Source organism: Nerophis ophidion, linkage group LG03 (assembly GCF_033978795.1).
Source record: "Nerophis ophidion isolate RoL-2023_Sa linkage group LG03, RoL_Noph_v1.0, whole genome shotgun sequence".
Lineage (NCBI taxonomy): Eukaryota > Metazoa > Chordata > Actinopteri > Syngnathiformes > Syngnathidae > Nerophis > Nerophis ophidion.
Genome location: NC_084613.1, coordinates 49,063,964 through 49,079,054, shown reverse-complemented (window position 1 = coordinate 49,079,054; position 15,091 = coordinate 49,063,964). Strand labels below are relative to the sequence as shown.

The following is a 15,091-nucleotide window of genomic DNA, read 5'->3' as shown; positions in this document are numbered from 1 at the left end:
TATCCTCCATGAAAACGTACTTTCCATGATCACATTCATTTTGTCTTAAAGTCCAGTTTAGAGAAGTACTTAATCTTGGATACAGTATATAATCCTCCATATTGGCAGAAACATTCATTTAATTCAATTTCCTTCCAAGAAATTAAACAATATTTTTGTATCCGACAAAAAACACCCACAAACGCTGGCTTACTCCAATAAAAATGTCATGTTTGTTAAAAATACAGTTTAAAAAAAAGAAAAGAAAAAAATGCTGCCTTCCGCTGGAGAGACCTGTGTCTGCTAGCTTGAGCGCCCCCACTTCTCCCAGTGTGGCGAGTCAGAGTACTGCTGAGGAATTGAACTGCAAGTTGACAATATATTGCCCCCTACATTGAGGCAGAAGTACTTGCTGTCTCAAGACCTGCCTTTTTTCACGTGGCAACAAGCATGCGCCCCCTAGCACGCACGCCCAATACACACTGTGTGTAGCCGTGGAGGCACCATCTGTGTCTGCCTAACTTCTCATCTGCTGCATTGTTTTGATCAGGAAACATGGAATTTCCACGATTTTGACCATGAAAATCATCAAAATATACAGGAACCACACCAAAATCACATAGAAAGCATAAACCAAAAGATAAATATTAAATCTTATTTTATTTTATTACTTTGTTTTGGAACATCTCATGGTTAAGCCACCTGGCGTCAGGTGAGGCACTGCATCACTTGCCTCCCCTGACAGCACGTCACTGTCCAGGCATCTCTCCTCAATTGAGCCAAATTCAATTCTGTCTCTGTTTAATTATTGGCTTCTTGTCTTGTTTAATAGATGTCATCAGTGTTTGAACCTGACAGAAAAGCAGAATAAAGAACAAGTTGATCTGATAAGGTATGACGCCAAAATATGCTTCTCAGTATGTTGAGTCATACCAAAGACTATAAAAATGGGACCCATTACCTCCCTGCTTGGCACTCACCATCAAGGGTTGGAATTGAGGGTAAAATCAACAAAATGATTCCCGAGCAAGGCCACTGCTGCTGCTCACTGCTCCCCTCACCTCCCAGGGGGTGTACAAGGGGATGGGTCAAATGCAGAGCGTAATTTCACCACACCTAGTGTGTGTGTGACTATCAGTGGTACTTTCACTTTAACTCATAAGCTTTGAACAAAATGCATAGTTTTACCAAAGGTTTGATATATACACCTTAACATATTGCTTCCTGAGTCCACAAGGTCAAGGCAGTGGGTGGACATACCCCAGCTGATTTGGGCTTGAAGGCGGACAATGCACTGGACACAGAGGAATTGAAAGTCTACAATGGTGCCTCTACATTATTATATATTAATACTTATGTAACTTTCTGAAGGAGGCAATGATTTATGGGCTTGACAGAGCTTATGCAGTACCTCTGTGATAAAACAATCTAGAGCTCTCTAAAAGTAGGTTAGTGTGTTGCGATGTTATGACGCCACAATTTAGTGACTTCTCGGAGTAAAGAGCCACAGGAGGCTGGCAAGCAGGGCACATAAAACCAAGGGATACAAAGTCCCTGAAGCAAATTTAATGGGAAAATATGGAGTGCCCTGCTTAAAAGATGACAAAGACAAAGGAAGAGTATGAAAACATCCTAATGAGCATTTAGTGGAAGAAGCTTTCCACTGGAACTGCTTTAGTGGCCTTTTACGGCACTGCACGTTTCCAACAGGAAACGCAGACTAAAGCTTTAAAAATTCATACTAATTCTGAATTATTCAGCAAGCTCTATGAAGAGATGGAGGGAGACAGAGAAAGGACGAGAAAGAGAGGGAGAGATGGGTATCCCCGTGATGATGAGAGGATAAGAGGTGGAACTCCACATTTACAGCAGCTTTAACTGAGGTTTGCCATTCTTCAAGAGCTGATGTACAAGAGTAGACGAAGGGGAGATGGGCGAGAGCATGAACTCAAGTACCCTTTGCTCCACATTTAGAGGGAGATGAATGACAGTGGAGGGAAAAATGTGTAAGTCACGTGGCTGACATTTTATGTGTGTCAGTGGGTGACATAATCCAGTGGTGGCGGGGGTTGTGAATAAAGGGGTGACAAAGAGGTCAGCTTTGTTTACATTATACATTGCAGCCATCGTTGATCACATCGCCGCACGGTCAAGTCGATAAATAGACTGGCAGAGTCTCTGAAGGGTCGTTTTTATTTCCAGGGTGTATAAGGAAAGCACGTATGTTATTTAGAACGACATTAGAAATAACATCTATCCATCCATTTTCTACCGCTTGTCCATTGTATCATTGTATTTTGTTTGTATTTACGAATTACACAACATGCTAACTTCACTGGTTTTGGGGTTTGTACATCACGATAGTTTAGCCTATATGTTTTGGAAAAATTAAAAGATCAAACTTACCGTATTTCCGGACTATAGAGGGCAGCAGTATACAAGCTGCACCCACAAAATTTTGGAAGAAAACGTTTTTCCATATATTAGCCGCACCGGAGTTATTTACACATAAACATTTTGCAAATGTTTATTTATATACCATAATTGGTTCCAAACAGTGCCTGTAACACGGCAGTAAAACAGCTGATCAAACAAAACAGAAGTCACCGTCATGAACCCACTAGCTGCGGAAGCTAGCTCTTCAATCTGCTTAACAGACTAATTAACTCCACAGGGACGTTTTGGTGAAGTTACTGAGGTATTTAAGAACAAGAAGAAAAATACAAAAAGAATGCCATTGTAAATTAATAATACTAACGTAGACACTCATAAGCGCATTAGCATATTAGCTAAAATTAGCACCGCTGGCTTCAATACATTATGAGAGCACACACAATTATGCATGAAAACACTCCTACAGACATCACACATGGGAATGCAGACATCACATGTGGGACTAAATAGTTGTAGTTATATTGTAAAACTTACAAACGTTGCTTGGAGTGATGAATGAGGAAACCATACAAGTAGAAACACAATGGGACTTGTACTTCCCGCTGAAAGCACTAACACAAGGAAGTACTGTTGACGTTCACACCGCAGCACCTGCAGTGACCAAAATCGTCCAAAAGATGACACCATATCAGAAACAATAACACACCTTTCCAGTGTCTCTGTCTGTGTTTAATGAAAACTATTTCTTGAACACAAAACATTATGGCCGTTAGCGAAGACAAATCCATAAATTCGCCGTAGCGATTTAAAAGCCGCAGCTTTTAAAATGTAGTATAAAGGTAGTGCCTTACAGTCCGGAACTAACAATTATGTAACTGACTACAGACAGTTGGCTGAGCTCCAGGCTTCATGTTAAGATGTGTAGTAAAGCCAACCCTTTTTTGTCTGTCTTACATTAAGTACACTGCGATGAGGTGGCGACTTGTCCAGGGTGTACGACGCCTTCCACCCGATTGTAGCTGAGATAGACACCAGCGCCCCCTGTGACCCCAAAGGGAATATGCGGTAGGAAATGGATGGATGGGATATTAAGTACAGGATTTTTTCCCCCTTTGGGACATCACAAAAACATGGAACTTTAAAACTGAATCCCTCTTCTCTTAAAAGTGGAGCGCACAAGTGATGAAGACTCATTTTTTTCATGTTTGGTATTCATAAACAGGCTCTCGGGACTCATATTACTATTATAACATCATTAAAAGCAAACTTATCACAACAGGAGACCTTTAACTACCGGGAGTGAGTGAATACTGTAGAATTTATATTGAATGATAATTCCATATGATGATGTGAGAAAATAATTACATATGATGATGTGAGGGAATATTATGTAAGTAGTCCATGTGTACATTACAGAATGTGTAACAATATGAATACAAACGCAGGTGGATGTTTTTTTTCCCGCCAAGCTGAAAAAGCCATCTGGAGTCTCATGCATGCAAGTGAAGTACCCTCATGTTCTTTTTAAAAGCTCGGACCACCTTTCTCATCTCCGTTGCAAATTAGAGGTGTGACCTCTCTCTGATCCCTGCTGATCCTCATGTCATAATTGTTCAAAGACAGTGTGAACACCACACACATACAAACAAAAGTCAGCAAACACAAGCTGACGTAACCTCAATCACACAGAAATTAAATAAAGGCAACTCTCACCTTTGAGGTTCAAATGGTGACGCAATCAAAAAGTGGCCTTCTTTAATGAGGAATTATCTCATCAACACAGTGGATGTTTACTTTATCTGCTGGGCTGAACTTCTCTCCACGTTTCCAAATAACTTTACATCTTCAAGTCTTAGTTGCAATTGATGTCTTGTCATTACATTTAGATTTTGGCAGAAAATTGCCCGCGAAACTTTGAAATTCATGGTTGTAGATGCATCAGGGTGGGTATCAGGCTATACGATATGATAGTTTCCACCAAACTATGGCTTGTCTTTGGACACTGAAACTTTAATAAACAAACAATGATAATTTTGCCCATCATCCACAATCCTTTCAATATGTCAGGCAAGAAAACACACGTCTTTGCTTATTCTCTGCGAACTAATTAGTAGAAAAACTGCTAGTTAGAGGCAGCTATCAATGCAGGTCATGGGGATATGATCAATTCCGCCTTTAAAGTCCCCTAAATAGCATTCAAAAACCTCCGAAACCATTTTATATCCATGCTTTAGGTATGTATGTAATGTAGTAATTCATGATAACATGCAATATTTACAATTCCTGGGTATTTTAAGCATTATCGTTACTTCTTTCCTGGGCCCACTGATTTCCCAGAGTGCATAGCAACAAAGCGATCATTGCAATGAGGTTGCTCCTCTCTGAGCTGCAACCTTATCGTGGTAGAGGAGTTTGCGTGTCCCAATGATCCTAGGAGCTATGTTGTCCGGGGGCATAAAGCCCCCTGGTAGGGTCTCCCAAGGCAAACAGGTTCTAGGTGAGGGATCAGACAAAGAGCAGCTCGAAGACCTTTATGAAGAAGAAAAATCATGGACCCAGATTTCCTTCGCCCGGACGCGGGTCACCGGGGCCCCCCTCTGGAGCCAGGCCCGGAGGTGGGGCACGATGGCGAGCGCCTGGTGGCCGGGCCTGTTCCCATGGGGCCCGGCCGGGCACAGCCCGAAGAGGCAACTTGGGTCACCCCTCCAATGGGCTCACCACCCATAGCAGGAGCCATTGAGGTCGGGTGCATTGTGAGCTGGGCGACAGCCGAAGGCAGGGCACTTGGCGGTCCGATCCTCGGCTACAGAAGCTAGCTCTTGGGACGTGGAACGTCACCTCACTGGGGGGGAAAGAGCCTGAGCTAGTGCGCAAAGTCGAGAAATTCCGGCTGGATATAGTCGGACTCACTTCGACGCACAGCAAGGGCTCTGGAACCACTTCTCTCGAGAGGGATTGGACCCTCTTCCACTCTGGCGTTGCCGACAGTGAGAGGCGACGGGCTGGGGTGGCAATTCTGGTTTCCCCCCGGCTTAAAGCCTGCACGTTGGAGTTCAACCCGGTGGACGAAAGGGTAGCCTCCCTCCGCCTTCGGGTGGGGGGACGGGTCCTGACTGTTGTTTGTGCTTATGCACCAAACAGCAGTTCAGAGTACCCACCCTTTTTGGGAACACTCGAGGGAGTACAGGAAAGTGCTCCCCCGGGTGATTCCCTTGTCCTACTGGGAGACTTCAACGCTCACGTTGGCAATGACAGTGAAACCTGGAGAGGCGTGATTGGGAAGAATGGCCGCCCGGATCTGAACCCGAGTGGTGTTTTGTTATTGGACTTTTGTGCTCGTCACAGTTTGTCCATAACAAACACCATGTTCAAACATAAGGGTGTCCATATGTGCACTTGGCACCAGGACACCCTAGGCCGCAGTTCCCTGATCGACTTTGTAGTTGTGTCATCGGATTTGCGGCCTCATGTTTTGGACACTCGGGTGAAGAGAGGGGCGGAGCTTTCTACCGATCACCACCTGGTGGTGAGTTGGCTGCGATGGTGGGGGAGGATGCCGGACAGACCTGGGAGGCCCAAACGCATTGTGAGGGTCTGCTGGGAACGTCTGGCAGAGTCTCCTATCAGACAAAGTTTCAATTCGCACCTCCGGAAGAACTTTGAACATGTCACGAGGGAGGTGCTGGACATTGAGTCCGAGTGGACCATGTTCCGCACCTCTATTGTCGAGGCGGCAGATCGGAGCTGTGGCCGAAGGTAGTTGGTGCCTGTTGGGGCGGCAATCCTAAAACCCCTTGGTGGACACCAGCGGTGAGGGATGCCGTCAAGCTGAAGAAGGAGTCCTATCGGGTCCTTTTGGCTCATAGGACTCCGGAGGCCATGGACAGGTACCGACAGGCCAAGCGGTGTGCAGCTTCAGCGGTCGCGGAGGCAAAAACTCGGACATGGGAAGAGTTCGGGGAAGCCATGGAAAACGACTTCCGGACGGCTTCGAAGCGATTCTGGACCACCGTCCGCCGCCTCAGGAAGGGGAAGCAGTGCACTATCAACACCGTGTATGGTGCGGATGGTGTTCTGCTGACCTCGACTGCGGATGTTGTGGATAGGTGGAAGGAATACTTCGAAGACCTCCTCAATCCCACCAACACGTCTTCCTATGAGGAAGCAGTGCCTGGGGAATCTGTGGTGGACTCTCCTATTTCTGGGGCTGAGGTCGCTGAGGTAGTTAAAAAGCTCCTCGGTGGCAAGGCCCCAGGGGTGGACGAGATCCGCCCGGAGTTCCTTAAGGCTCTGGATGCTGTGGGGCTGTCTTGGTTGACAAGACTTTGCAGCATCGCGTGGACATCGGGGGCGGTACCTCTGGATTGGCAGACCGGGGTGGTGGTTCCTCTCTTTAAGAAGGGGGACTGGAGGGTGTTTTCCAACTATCGTGGGATCACACTCCTCAGCCTTCCCGGTAAGGTTTATTCAGGTGTACTGGAGAGGAGGCTACGTCGGATAGTCGAACCTCGGATCCAGGAGGAACAGTGTGGTTTTCGTCCTGGTCGTGGAACTGTGGACCAGCTCTATACTCTCGGCAGGGTTCTTGAGGGTGCATGGGAGTTTGCCCAACCAGTCTACATGTGCTTCGTTGACTTGGAGAAGGCATTCGACCGTGTCCCTCGGGAAGTCCTGTGGGGAGTGCTCAGAGAGTATGGGGTATCGGACTGTCTTATTGTGGCGGTCCGATCCCTGTACGATCAGTGTCAGAGCTTGGTCCGCATTGCCGGCAGTAAGTCGAACACATTTCCAGTGAGGGTTGGACTCCGCCAAGGCTGTCCTTTGTCACCGATTCTGTTCATAACTTTTATGGACAGAATTTCTAGGCGCAGTCAAGGCGTTGAGGGGTTCCGGTTTGGTAACCGCAGGATTAAGTCTCTGCTTTTTGCAGATGATGTGGTCCTGATGGCTTCATCTGACCGGGATCTTCAGCTCTCGCTGGATCGGTTCGCAGGCGAGTGTGAAGCGACCGGAATGAGAATCAGCACCTCCAAGTCCGAGTCCATGGTTCTCGCCCGGAAAAGGGTGGAGTGCCATCTCCGGGTTGGGGAGGAGACCCTGCCCCAAGTGGAGGAGTTCAAGTACCTAGGAGTCTTGTTCACGAGTGGGGGAAGAGTGGATCGTGAGATCGACAGGCGGATCGGTGCGGCGTCTTCAGTAATGCGGACGTTGTACCGATCCGTTGTGGTGAAGAAGGAGCTGAGCCGGAAGGCAAAGCTCTCAATTTACCGGTCGATCTACGTTCCCATCCTCACCTATGGTCATGAGCTTTGGGTCATGACCGAAAGGATAAGATCACGGGTACAAGCGGCCGAAATGAGTTTCCTCCGCCGTGTGGCGGGGCTCTCCCTTAGAGATAGGGTGAGAAGCTCTGCCATCCGGGAGGAACTCAAAGTAAAGCCGCTGCTCCTTCACATCGAGAGGAGCCAGATGAGGTGGTTCGGGCATCTGGTCAGGATGCCACCCGAACGACTCCCTAGGGAGGTGTTTAGGGCACGTCCAACCGGTAGGAGGCCACGGGGAAGACCCAGGACACGTTGGGAAGACTATGTCTCCCGGCTGGCCTGGGAACGCCTCGGGATCCCCCGGGAAGAGCTAGACGAAGTGGCTGGGGAGAGGGAAGTCTGGGTTTCCCTGCTTAGGCTGTTGCCCCCGCGACCCGACCTCGGATAAGCGGAAGATGATGGATGGATGGGCATAGCAACAAAGACTAATTCTGTTAACAACAAAAATAATACTTTCTGTGTTAGCTATCACTAATGGCAGACTTTGTGAGTGCTTTCGAGCGTTATCATGGAGCACTATTGCGAAACGTTTCAAATAAGAACATAAAACAGTGTCTGGCAATGTCCTCTCTCACTGGGATGCCGTTTGATGAGATGGTTGTATCTTTCAGCACTTGCTGTCTCTTCGAGCTGGTACATTTAGAATAATCCTCACTCCTCAGACAAAAAAAGCGAGGTTGCGATGCTCTTATGCTGCGTTTACTAAAGGTTTACGTGTTCTAAAGTACATGCAAACCTGATAGCCCAGCAGATCTACTAACGTTTGCAAAGTGGATTGCGTTGTTTAAATGAGCAGATTAACGCGTACAAATCCATTTTGCGTCCATGTCTTCATTAATATGCAAACTATATGCTGATACCATAACATACCATACCAACTTTATTTATAAAGCCCTTTAAAAACAACCACAGTTGAAGAACAAAGGGCTGTACACCACAAAGAAATACAGGCAAAGGACAGACTAAAAAATAACATATAAAAACAGAAGTATGTTACACATTGAAAAAGCAAATAAAAATTATCCTAAGAACAATTTGTTGGATAAAAAGCAGTTAAAAACTTAAAAACAGTCTCATGGTGGGTCAAAAGCCAGTAAATAAAAATGGGTTTTAAGAAGGGTCTTAAAAGTACCCAAAGAGGCCTGTCTCACATGGAGAGGGAGATCGTTCCAGAGTTTGGGACCCGCAACAGAGAAATGCCCACAATACTGGGAGGAGAAGATGCAAATAAAATAATTTAACGCACACATTGTGATTTATCAACACTCGTCACTATTTTGAGAGCACTAGTTTGCGTTTTATTTAACACGTGTGGGAAGGACAGTTCCACACACAGCTGCGGGATCAGTGCTCGTGTGTGTCAACATTTTGGATGGTCAGAAATGAGAAATGTTAGACATTGTCTATTCAGCAACATCATTTTATAATTGTATAGTTGGGGCTGATTAAAACACATTCAATTGACGGTTTTGGAGTTCTTTAGTATTTTTTGGAATTTTTTAATTTTTTATTATACATAAATACATAATATTAAATATTTTTAGATATGCATTTTTTCGCTGCTTGAGTGTGGTAAGTGCAACCTCTCTCCAATAAACGCACCTTTGGCTGTAAAAACAAAACTGCTGTCATTGTAAATGTACTGCAGGATTGTTTCTAAATGACAATTAATACGAGGTAGATGTTTCCTGCATGTTTGAAAACATAGCAAAACGCCACAGATAGCGGCATGATAAAATTAATGTGCAGTAAACGAGTCTCTCCATGGTGATGCCAAGTATAGTACACACAAAATCTTCATTTAAATAAGGCAGTCTAGACCACTTTTTAATTGCATATGCAGTCTTGGTAAATCACATGAAACACGGCCACTGAAAGTACAACCAATTGTAAAGATTGCACACACAGTTTAGCGCGTGGTGTTTGATTCTTAGTAAACCAGGCCCAAATAGTATCAAGTTGGTAATGTGTGGATTTCCAAAGTTGACCAACTTCCCGGCTTCACCTTCACCTTCTGTGATACAGGTGAGATGAATGATTCAAAATCTTGCATTAACTTCTACTAACTCAAAGACAAAACAAAGGCAGCAGAAGCAGCCCAAGCTCCTTTACTTTATAACGTTATTTACGGCTAGAGCAGCGCTTACAATAACAATGTCACTCTAGCTTGGTGAATAAGCATGTACAGTAAATGGAGCGTTGTTGGCAGTTTTTGGATGTTTTTAAAGCTTTTTAGCAGCGGAATAGATGAATCCCATTTCCACTGTTAGCCACTTCGTACTACCGTAATTTTTGGATTAGAAGTCGCTCTGGAGTATACGTCGCACCGGCTGAAAATGCATAATAGAGAAGGAAAAAAACATATATACATCGCACTGGAGTATAAGTCACATTTTTGAATAGACATTTGAAAGGCAATTTGAAATAAATAAAGAATAGTGAACAACAGGCTGAATAAATGTACGTTATATGACACATAAATAACCAACTGAGAAGGTGCCTGGTATGTTATTGTAATATATTATGGTAAGAGTCATTCAAATAACTATAACATATAGAACATGCTATCTGATTACCAAACAATCTGTCACTCTTAATCCATAAATCCGATGAAATCTTCTTCCTCGATGTCACTTCCAAACAACTCTGCCAACTCCAAAGGTATGCACCGCTTCCTCTTGTCGTTTTCTGCTGCATATTTCACTACATCCAGCTTGTAATCTGCAGTACATGATTTCCTTTTCGGTGCCATTTCTGTTCAGCACTCCTCAATTTTTATAAGTTACCGCCAATGATGAAATGATCCATTTTAATAGCTACGGCAGTATAGCAGTTAACATCCCATGACCCACAATGCACTTCTGCCATGACCCTCCCCCGCCGAATTCTTATTGGTTGACGTGTGTGTGACGATTGCTGACATTTTCTTCGTTTCTTTTCAGAGTATATGTCGCACCCCCGACCAAACTATGAAAAAAACTGCTACTTATAGTCTGAAAAAAAAGGTGGTAGGTTTTCGCTACTTTGAAGACACATAAAAGGGACATACATTTATGTTCTTGTTTCACACAAGTATTGTAGATGATGGGCAAAATTCCAAAAAAAGAACAGTTTTCCTCTAAGGTGCAGCAGTGACCTTTTGCCATAGCTCTATCACCTACTATCGCTTTACTTGCAGTACTCTGGCGTGCAGTGGTTTGCTAGTAAGCCTTACCAGGTGACGGCGGCTGGATCTTGACCTGCTTCCTGTGGTCTCCTCCAGCCATGCTGCCGCTACTGCTGCTGCTGCTGTCTGCTGGTGGCTCCTCGCCCCGCTCCATCTTACACTCATAGGCGAACAGGTACTGGATATAGTTCTTCTTGAGCGAGCTGGCCGAGCTGCTCGATGTCCCCACGCTTAGAGTGGCGGACAGCTCACGCCACTTTTTGTTCTTGTTTACCTGAGGGACGATGGCGTAATGTTATTTATTCCGGTCAATAACATGGTAACAATATATAATCTGTGTTCTAAAGTCTTTGAAGAACAAGGTGATTAATGTAATTGTAATTTTGCATTAAACAGAACATTCTAATATTTTGCCAAACACTGCAAGAGGTGGAAATATAATCAACATTGAATTGACCAACAGAAAAGGTCACATTTTCTATTATCTTAATAACTATTCTCTCACTATAAAAATAAACATAACCAAAGAAGTGAAGTAGTTAATATCTTTCTGACACTGTTAAAGGCTGCTCTTGTTGTACAGCTCTTTGTGCAGCTGTACCCAAAGGGGTCAAAGAGGGGTCGAGGATCTAGTGGGGTCCTTGGGCTTTTGTAAAGTTTGAATATCTTCTTCTGCCATTTAAATACGTAAGTTTTAAAAAACGACAACGGGAAAAATTATACAAAAATACATTTTGCTGTGAAAGTTGCTTGAATCAAATGAAGAATGTCAAAGACTTACAACAACCCCTTGCATAAACACAAAATGGTTTGTTCCACCTGGACAGGCCGACCTAGCATGGAACACCTTACTCAACATTGACGTCATAAATTATTATAAATAACCTAATGTAAACAATCAAATGTACTTCTAATGTATATACTTGCTCTTATGCTATCTTAACTCGCTATGTTCTCTGCTGGCTGTACATATCCTACTAAGTAAGACCTACACTGTTTCAAAGTCCATTTCTCTGTTGATGCAATTGTTGATGACTGAAGAACTGATATCAACCAAAGCTCCTCATCCCACCCCCGGATTGTAAATAATGTAAATAATTCAATGTATATACTATGATGATTAACCTGTGTGATGACTGTATTATTATGCTGATAGTATATATTTGTACCATGAATTGATTAACGTGGACCCTGACTTAAACAAGTTGAAAAACTTATTCAGGTGTTACCATTTAGTGGTCAATTGTACGGAATATGTACTGTACTGTGCAATCAACTAATTAAAGAATCAATCAATTAATCAATAATGTCATCAAAGCTCACCTTACTCACACACAGCACCAACATTTTGCAACAAGGATAAGGTGACAGAAGAAAGGTAAAACAAATACAATCCATCTATCTGTGGCAGCATAGCGGAAAGGTGTGTACAAGTTTCACTTTTGCATCTCATTGCGCATTACTGTGTTGCGTTCAAGAATCGTTGATTAAAGTTAGAAACAGAAGCGTCACTACTTTTTAAAGACAGGCGGATACTTAGCCCTATGCAGAAGCACTAAAATAATACAATCAAAATAATAATGACGTATTATTATTAGGGTTGGGTATCGAGTATCGATTGGAACTGGGACTAACGTTCCGATTCTCCCGGAATCGTTCAAAAGTTAAAATTTCGATTTCTAGTTTCGATACCCAGTCCGCCGACCGGAAAAAAAGAATAAGTACGCCGACTGGAAGAAGAAACCGCTGAACACCAATGAAGAAGCGCCCACCGCAGGAAGTGTTAGCATAGCCGAGCCTATGTAGCCGAGCGAGTCAGCAAAGCATGGATAGGAGGCGTCGGCGGTCGAAAGTATGGCTTTATTTTACTAAAAAAAAATGAAATATCGGCGAAATGTAACACGTGCGACAGGACCGTTTCGTGCTCAGGAGGGTGCACGTTGGACATGATGAAGCACCTCCGAGTTCATGGAGTACAAATAAATGCGTGTCCCGTCTTCGACGCGCTGCGCCGACCGTCCTCCTCTGCCTCTTCCTCTGGCTACGGCTCCGACGCCCAGCCTGGCACCTCGGTGACTGCACTGCACTTCGAATCCGGTAAGTAAAACAATATATATGCAATAAATAATGTGTTTTGCGCCAACGTTGAGGCAGATAACAAATTAGCCTGCGTATTTTTTCATACACAATTTACAACCTGCTAGCCAGGCTCCGCGATGTGCTCAGCGTACTCCGTTCACCGTAGCGGCAATGGGGAAGATGTCGGTGCTGCAGACGGAAGAGTGCCACAGAAAGGTCACTGCACACATAGTCAAAAGACTGCATCCCTTTTCAGAGGTGGAATCTCCAACATTTAGGTTAGTGAAGCAATAACGTTAGAGCTAAGCTAATTGATACTGGGCTGAACAGTAACAGCAACATTACATGTTTGTTTATGTTTGCAGGGATATGGTGACAACTCTCAACCCAAAATACATACCATCTTCCAGGGATTACCTGGCAAACACATTGATCCCGGCATGGTAAAAGAAGAATCGGAATCGAGAATCGTCAGGAATCGGAATCGAAACAAAGAATCGGAATCGAGAATCGTCAGGAATCGGAATCGAAACAAAGAATCGGAATCGTTCGAATTCAAACAATACCCAACCCTAATTATTATGATCTATATTAGTAATTTATGATAATCCCATGTTTATCAGCTAATCTCTCTTTAACAATCTGATGTAAAGTGAAACTTGACAGAATTATAATCGTATTTAAGTGAACAATGACAGGTTTTATGATCATCCATCCATCCATTTACTACCGCTTGTCCCTTTTGGGCTAGCGGGGGGTGCTGGAGCCTATCTCAGTTGCATTCGGGCGGAAGGCGGCGTACACCCTGGACAAGTCGCCACCCCATCACAGGGCCAACACAGATAGACAGACAACATTCACACTCACATTCACACACTAGGGCCAATTTAGTGTTGCCAATCAACCTATCCCCAGGTGCAGATATGTCAATCCCATCCTTTAAAAGTCAAAAACCTCAATAAGGTTTAAACAAGTGTTTTAAAAAGAGGGTTTTAACCAAGTCCATGTAAATCTTTGTTTTTTAGTGCACAATGGGTCGGATGGGAGGCCCTTTAGGATTCTTATGTATGGGGGCCCATAGTTTGGTGCTACACCCTTGGATGTGCCCACTGCAGTGAGTGCATATTGTAACGTGGTAAGGTACGTCCCAACAAATATAATCAACAAATATTTATTATTGATTGAGACCCCGCAAGAAACGAAATGCTGCATCTCAAGGGCCCATCCTTAATAAATTGAAATAGAAAAGTTGTATCATTCTATAGCACACATTTCTACTTTAATATCACAGATAGAAGAGAATATTTTCTGTTATTGTGACATTTTAGTCATCAAACATGATCCCCATTCTCGAATGTTACCATGGCGAGGCCTCCAATCTCGCGAACAGCCACATAGAGCTTCCAGAGGTCCAGAGGCTTCTTTCCCACGATAGGCAGCTGACAAACAGGCGTTCCTCTCTCGTCCATGAAGGAAAGATAGCGCTCCACCCAGTTGCGCCTCTCTGGCTCCACACCCAGATCGTACAGCCGGACCATTCGCTCGCCACCGGCTGTTGAGGAGTTTACGTTGGCTTTCTGTGCCCCCCCCAAAAAAAATTACGGCAGGAAAAAAGAAGAGGGATTTAACAATAAAAAAAAATGGGTAACACTTTAGTACGGGGAACATATTCACCATCAACTGGTTGATTTTTAACATGCAAATTAGTAACATATTGGCTATTAATTATTCATTATTAAGTACTTATTAATGCCTTATTCTTTATGGCCTTATTATACAACCAGTAAGCCGTTAACTAAGAGTCTTCCCTCAATAACCTCAGAATTATTGCTTCTTAGTAACCCTGACCCTTATATGTTCCCCTTGTGTCCAAATAACTCTAAATTAAGTCTTTGTTACTTAGAATATGTCCTCCGTACTAAAGTGTTACCAAATAATGTGATCTTAGAATTTTATACAACATACAATTTTATTTAAATGATTCTCAAATAAAATGATAAATGTTTATCGTCTTTATTTGGCGTGCTATTATGACAGGAAAGTGCACAGCTAATGCTTCCTAAATGAGCCATTATTCCTATCTATTGTATAAAGGTAATTACCCAGTCTATTTGCTGTCCCCTGTGCTTTAACAATTCTCTCGCCTCAT

The 15,091-nt window shown here is 43.7% G+C and overlaps 1 protein-coding gene across 3 annotated transcripts in view; it reads right to left on the bottom strand.

The window, feature by feature from the left end:
* Positions 1–15,091, bottom strand: part of arid1b (AT-rich interactive domain 1B) — a 594,747-nt gene that overhangs the window by 30,563 nt on the left and 549,093 nt on the right. For all 3 annotated transcript variants that reach the window (XM_061895467.1, XM_061895468.1, XM_061895469.1), the window contains 2 exons: positions 14,304–14,519; positions 10,912–11,137 (listed from right to left, as the gene is read on the bottom strand). In XM_061895467.1, the coding sequence (XP_061751451.1) occupies positions 10,912–11,137; positions 14,304–14,519 (442 nt within the window). The remainder of the gene's footprint in view (positions 1–10,911; positions 11,138–14,303; positions 14,520–15,091) is intronic.